The following is a 7,219-nucleotide window of genomic DNA, read 5'->3' as shown; positions in this document are numbered from 1 at the left end:
ATTGTGACGTTTAAACCTGTTAATTCATTTGGCAGATTAGGCTTACATACTGAGGGATATAAGGCAGGTTCCCTGGGCTATACATGGGACTGAGCGGAAGTTTGTTTTTGTCAGATACTGAGCTCTCCTAAACAGTCCCCTCATTACTGAGTACTAAATAGAAGATTATTCATAAGTAGCCTTAACAAATAAGTACAGTGAGTGTGGCAGTCAATATGAGTTTTTATGAGAGCATAAGATAACAAATAATGTACTGTGCATGAAGAGGCAGTAAAAAAAACTGGGTTTATTTGAAGCATCCACCTGATAAAACTTAAAATGTCACGATTTTATAAAAAACACATCATTAATATACCGAAAATAATAAGACTTTTACTGTGTTGCTTTGTATACAGTTTTGTAATTGTGGCTGGCTGTGTTTGATTGCATCCTTCCAAAACATTGCATCCTTTCTTTAGTCAGGGGAAATCCAGTATTATTAATACTCTGTCGTTCTGGTGGTTGTCCACAAAAGTTAGAAGTTAAAAGGACCAGTGTGACGGGTTCTGGTAGACACACACTGAGTGTCAGCTGAAACAAACACTCTTCAGTAGTAGGCTTTTTGTTTACCAGGACCAGGGGTGGAGTCACAGGCCCGTCATAGATGTGGGCGTTTTTATTCTGCTGCGATCGCACCTCGCCGGTGTCCATATATGGTTCGTGACGTCACGCGCCGGAGGTGCCATTCCATAAAACTGATCGGCCGGAATCCCCTTGGAGGACATGTACCCAGACGCGCACGGGACTCATCGCTCGCCCGTATCCTCCGTTTAGGAGTATTCCAGTTGATTTATTTAGGCAATAATAACAACTCCTCGGCGTCAAAATGAAAGTCACCAGCATAGACTGCCGGCGTCTGAGGAAAATCATCAGGAAAGAGAGCGGGAGCTGCCTTATTGTGGATTGCCGACCTTATCTTTCATTCACGAACTCCAACATCGAAGGCTCTGTCAATGTCAATCTCAACTCAGTGGTGGTCCGGAGGTCTCGAGGAGGACCGGTACCTCTGCAGTTTGTCATCCCGGATGAGAGGTCCCTGCTTCGGCTTCGGGAGGGAAGCATATCGGCTATCGTAGCTCTGGATGACCGGACGTCCCACTGGCAAAAACTGAAGAAGGACAGTGTAGCACAAATAGTAATAAACACTCTCTCTCATCTAGCGAGCGGGGCAAACATCTGTTTCCTGAAAGGTAAGACCCTTGTGAAATCAAACTGTTTTAATCCAGAGAGGAACAAATAATAGAGTATATCAGTTTGTGTCGTTTTTGTGTCAGGAATCGATTATAATTGTTAAGAAAACCAGCACGATGATGATATTTTTAGAGGAGTGTCTTTTAGTCTTGTTTTGGGGATTTAACTTTAGGTAGTGTAGTCTCGGCTGTAGTTTCTGCCCCACAAATTAAAAAGGAGTAAAACATATATTCTTAAACTGAAGTCAGTGGGGTATAAATAAATGATTGTCCACTTTTCTTTTCCAGAGCTATCTTCTCGTCGGTCCTCATTTTTGCCATTTGTTATTTATATTTAATTTACTTTTCATAATAATCCAGATATATCTAAAACCGAGTTAGATATATTTTTTGTTTTTGTCATATTTTCTCATTATCCTTATTGTCTGTCTTATTGGAGAGATAAATGTCCTGCGTAGGTCAACGGAGCGGATGAGTCAGTGTGAGAGAAACGCAGGCACATTATTGGTCCAATGACTTGCATTGATAATAAAAGAAATAAGGACATTTAAATCCTTTTCTTTTAGCTAAATAAAACCATCGGGGTTAGGATAATGTGTTGAAACACATCCATTTCCGTCTGTCACCTCTGCGTCCCCAGGATGTTGCCCCTTAAAGGATTACCGGTCTTTCAACTGCAGGCTCCTGTAATTAATTAGGCGCTTTTAATCAGATTATAAAGGTTATAATCCGCTGCTGACACATGTTTCATAAACCATTTCACAAGATGTGAATGTGTGTGTGTTGGGGTTACAGGAATAAATATTCTAAGCTTGTTTATTATTAGGCTACATTATGTGCTCATGGTTTCCCCCCCCCCCCCTTTTCTCACAGGAGGATACGAAAACTTCCTCTCTCAATACCCTGAACTTTGCACTGAGGTGAATACCATCGACGAGAGCGGAACTGAAACCGAGAAAAGAGTCAGCAACCACAGCGAGAAGCTTTCTCACCACAAACCAGATTACGATCAGGTATGGAAACACCCTTTACAATACGCCTCACTCTCCTACACATGCAGACACATCCACTGCCCGTTTTCATTTTAACCTCATAAAAAAAAAGACACGCACACATCCAAGCCCTGCTGACATCATAGAGACTTGTATTTGGCATAATATTTCTCGACATACATATGATATTCTCTGACCTTCACTGCTCCCCGGCCATCTCATATTTGGCCCTAAAAGGGAGAGGCCATTCAATGATGCCCAGCAGACATCAAGACACCCCATAGAGAAAAACACTCTTTCATCTCTGACCTTTCTTCTGTCCTCCACTGCCCAAATAGAAAGCATGTGGCAGCTTCACATCTCAAAGAACACTCTACTGTGCCGGGTTGACATATTGTGGCTTATTTAAACATAATGGTTTACATAATAGGAGAAATCCATCCGTCCAGCTGCATGCATCCATGTGCCTATTGTCTGCAGATGAACATAATGTCCTGCGCTGCAGATTATCGCACTGAGAGGTGTTTGGATGTTGTGGCTCGGACCCTTTTTCTCAGGGGTGGATTATGGGCGGATTAAAGCAGATGCATTGAGATCTGGGGTCCAGTGTTATGTCTTGTTAGGTGGCCGTGAAATCACACTATGTTGTGTATTCCAGTCCTTATCTACATGAACTCACATCTCTTTTTTTTCTCACCCCCACCCCCTTTCTTCCTCTCAGGGTAAACCCGTAGAGATCCTGCCTTTCCTCTACCTCGGTAGTGCCTACCATGCCTCCAGACAGGACTATCTCAGCGACCTTCACATCACGGCCTTGCTCAATGTGTCGCGCAGGGACCTGCAGCCGGCCAAGGGCCACTATGACTACAAGTGGATCCCTGTGGAGGACAACCACATGGCCGACATCAGCTCCCACTTCCAGGAGGCCATAGAGTTTATTGGTGAGTTGAAGGGAATGAACATCGTTGTTTTTATTGACAATTTATCCAAATATTTTATCCACAATATATATCATAGTTCAGTCACTCAAACTAGCTACGGGAAATAAATACACCACCACCAAGATGGAGTCTTTTCCTGGAACGACATCAACTTCTGTATATTTAAAGTGCCACATCACCTCCTGAGTCTCCTATACATAGGTGCGTTTATTTTTGAGATGCGTCTTCAAATAATCCGCCTTGGTGGCTGACTCTCACATTATTCCATTCACAAATAGAGGGCTATAAGAAACCCGGCTGTAAGCAGTTTAACTTGATCGCCTTCATTCAATCCCTCGCTAACATATCCAGCCAGCTTTCATTCAGGATTTGTTAATTTCCACCGTCCCCCTCTGAACGCCCTCCCTTGCCTTTACTTAAAAAAGACACTCCCATGTTGTCATCGCCTCCCAGGCTTTAATCTCTGTGGATTTACTCTGCCGGGTGTGGTCAATCAGTGTGACAACTGGGTGAGCTGTCCGTGTTTAGTAATGGCCCGGTGGAGGAGGTTCTGGGTTGACTGGCACTCACACACAGTTGTTTATGATGGTTGGGTGGAGGATAAACGCCAGCTGAGTGACACATATTGAGAAAGCGTCGTTGTTAGTTGCTCGCAGGTGGGAAATATTGACAGACCACAGGGCAGTGGGGCAGTGGATGTGTTTCAGAAGAAGAGAGTGTGTGGGAGAGAAGAGAGGTGCTGGATAATAGCAGCAGCAGCATCAAAAGATGCACATAATGTGCTGGTGGCTATTTATAGGCAGGCATAACCAAGGACAAAGCTCACCCACGAGCAGCTTGGCTGATCAGTATTGGGTGGCTGCTATTGTTGGTATTGTGCATTGTTTGGGGATGCAGCCTACATTTAGGGTGTTTTTGTGTAAGCCATCTATTAATACATAAGGAGGGAAATTGCTCAGGTTTAGCCTACATTCAGAGAGGGCCACCAAAGTTCATCAACCATGCCAAGTGATTACGGTGCACACAAATAATCACCGGGCTGCAGCCTGGTCCCAAACGAAAATCAATCGGCAATCAGAAACCCTTCTGACAGGCATGGTGACGGATGTACAGTCAGGGAGGAGATGATAAATATTATTGACCCACTCCTGCTGTCACTCCTTTTTTTTATCACCCCACCATCCTCCACTCCAGATGGGAAGTTCATGATTCATTCATGTAGGTTTATCGAGGATCAGCGCTGTCAGAAATCAGTGGCTCTAAGAACCAGAAAGATGTGGCCCTCATTGTTTCTCTTTAATGGAAAGAGAGATGAGTCTGCGTCTGCGGTGGCTTTGTGGAACTATGTTATGGCGGCTCTAACAGATGAGACAGTCAGAAAAGCAGACGTGTAGGTGTGTGCAGCAGTTCTAGGAATTAACAAAATCTTGAAATGTGTCGTGAGTGACACTTATGAGACAGTCGATTTCTGTGTGGGCATTAGAGCATACAGATAAGTGTGTAGGAGTGCTACAACTCTGAGTTAGAGCACACAGTGAGCTCTGCAGCAGCACCCAGCACCCCCACAGCAGTGTAGGAGAGTCTCATGTACAGCTGCACTCTGTGACTCAGACAGGCCTCACTAGTGTGCGTGCCCATCTGAAACTGGTATAAGATGTGTGTACATTTCTGTGTACCTACAAATGAGGTGTAGTCTACTGACAAGGCTGATGTTCCTATTTGCCCCTTATATCCTGCTGCTGTTTGCGTGTGTGTGACGAGAGAGAGATAAAGCTAAATGGAAGTGAAGAAAATTTTTTGCATTAATTAAAGAGAGAGTAACGAGTAAGAAACTATTACACAGATAAAAAGTGATTTTTCATTTGTTAGTATTCACTGTTCAAAATGTCCTGTTGATTAATTTTAACCTCTCCACCACATAACTTGACTTTAAAATGTTATTATTATATATGAATATATAATGAAATTAATGCACGGTTGGATTCTGTGCAACAGTCAGTTGATGTGCATCAATGTCACCACAGATCATTAACGTTGCATTGTCCCTTTCTTCTTCTCCTTCCAGATCACGTGAAGCAATCAGGAGGAAAGGTTCTTGTCCATTGTGAAGCAGGCATCTCCCGCTCACCTACCATCTGCATGGCCTACATCATGAGGACGCAGCAGCTGCGGCTGGATGCGGCCTTCGACATCATCAAGCAGTGCCGGGCAGTCATCTCACCCAACTTCAGCTTCATGGGTCAGCTGCTGCAGTTTGAATCAGAGGTCCTCTCCACGGCCCCTGCTCATGCCGCCACGCCTGAACCTGCCACGCCCTGCATCCCGGAGTCCGCCTCCTTTTTTGCCAACGACTTCAACACCACCTTCAACACCAAAAACTTTGAGCCATCTGTGTTCACCCTCCCTACCTCTTGCCTGCAGTCCCCGGTCCACCACCAGTTCAAACTGAGCCCAATGACTGCACTGCCTTAAAATGAACTGTGACTGCTTGTAGTCTTACTTGAAAAAATAAAAATTAATGCTCTCTGTGTGCCTCGTGTTGAAGCCGGCAGAGCAGATAGACAGAAACAGAAGATTCAAGATAATAGTATTCAGTTGATGAGACTTAACTATGGGCTACAGACATTGTTTTCCTGTCTTCTGTACTGCTACGATGAAACAACACAGCATAGTGATAAACTGCAATATACATGCCTTAGGTTGATATTGTGATTTATGCCTATTCACAAATACAGTCAGGCATTTAAACCTAATTTATTTGAGAATTGTCTGTCTGATTCTTTTCAATAATGTCGATGTTAATATGTGTTTAATAAATGTTTTCACCACGACAATAAAGTTGTTGTCATGTTATCATTCTAGCATTATTTTTGTGGTAGTTGAAAGGTGAATAATAACTGAGAAGGCAAATGGGATTACATGTGAACTATTTCCAAGTCATTTACTGCAGGCCTATTCCCTCGAACAACATGACAGAGGAAAAATCAACGATCCCGGTTTAGATTTGAGTTTAATGTTTACATGGAACATAAGAAACCTATTTATTCATATCCCTGATTCTAACGGTATCCACGTTTCTGATCATCTTTGTGTCTTCTCACCATCTCAATCACTTCAGAAAACTGGATACACTGGACAAACTGTTTACATGCCACTAGTGGTGGAAGTATTCAGATCCTTTACTTGAGTTAAACTAGCAATATCACACTGTAAAAACACTCCACCACAAGTAAAAGTCCTGCATTACAAAAAAGTTACTTAAGTAAAAGTATGCAAGCATTATTAGCATAATGTAGGCTACATAAAAAAGCAAAAGTAAAATGTTACCTGTCAGTGTTTTACTATTATATATGATGTTTTTGGATTTATATTGCTGCTTAGTAGGGTATGCTGCTACTCTGCTTAATGTGTATCTGTACATTTTTAAGGATGTGCTACTTTTAACTACTGTATATATACAGTAGTTAAAAGTATCAATCAAAATTAAACTACAACCGTTTAATCTGCAGCAACGCATCATATTCTATAAAATCAGCATATGTTTGTAGCTTCACTGTCAAGTGAGAACCGTTTAAAAGGTCAACTTGTAATGAATAACAGCCCTGTTTTTCAGTTTTGGGATGATTTTCCACTTAATCCAAGAGGAATTTTAAATTATTTATTTATTTTAAGACTAATTTACCCATAAAGAAAAACTTGATTCTTCAGTTTCTTAGAAAAAAACTAATTCAAAATCCCTAATATTTGGAGATACATGGTTTTCACTGGACGGGAAGGGTATGAAAAATTGTAAAATGAAAAGTAGCCTAACTAAAGTAGCTGTCAGACAAATGTAGTGCAGTAAAAAGTAGGCTACAACATTTGTATCTGAGATATAGTGGCTATTCATTTGCATAAAATGGAAATACTCAAGTAAAGTACCTCAAATGTGTACTTATGTACACTAGGCTATGTTGTTACATTCCACCACTGCATGCCATAGTAGCCTATCTTGGTTTATGAATATGAATATGATGATTATTACATTCTTAACACAAAACTGGGAGATAACCAGGAT

At 41.9% G+C, this 7,219-nt stretch overlaps 1 protein-coding gene across 1 annotated transcript; it reads left to right on the top strand.

The window, feature by feature from the left end:
• Positions 1–741: 741 nt before the first annotated feature.
• dusp5 (dual specificity phosphatase 5) lies at positions 742–6,000 on the top strand. Its single transcript, XM_029441708.1, has 4 exons — positions 742–1,229; positions 2,103–2,242; positions 2,943–3,162; positions 5,228–6,000. The coding sequence occupies exons 1-4, from the start codon at positions 866–868 to the stop codon at positions 5,632–5,634; spliced, it is 1,131 nt and encodes a 376-aa protein (XP_029297568.1). The 5' UTR covers positions 742–865; the 3' UTR covers positions 5,635–6,000.
• Positions 6,001–7,219: the final 1,219 nt, after the last annotated feature.

Source organism: Cottoperca gobio, chromosome 1, assembly GCF_900634415.1.
Source record: "Cottoperca gobio chromosome 1, fCotGob3.1, whole genome shotgun sequence".
In the NCBI taxonomy this organism is placed as follows: domain Eukaryota; kingdom Metazoa; phylum Chordata; class Actinopteri; order Perciformes; family Bovichtidae; genus Cottoperca; species Cottoperca gobio.
The sequence above is the reverse complement of the archived record's forward strand: the minus strand, read 5'-3'. Positions and strand labels throughout refer to the sequence as shown.

Excerpts from the sequence above, each read along its gene's own strand:
- dusp5 (XM_029441708.1), top strand. The coding sequence starts at position 866 with ATGAAAGTCACCAGCATAGACTGCCGGCGTCTGAGGAAAATCATCAGG. Across the intron at positions 2,243-2,942 it reads ACAAACCAGATTACGATCAG|GGTAAACCCGTAGAGATCCT; the intron begins GTATGGAAACAC and ends TCTTCCTCTCAG. Across the intron at positions 3,163-5,227 it reads GGAGGCCATAGAGTTTATTG|ATCACGTGAAGCAATCAGGA; the intron begins GTGAGTTGAAGG and ends TTCTCCTTCCAG.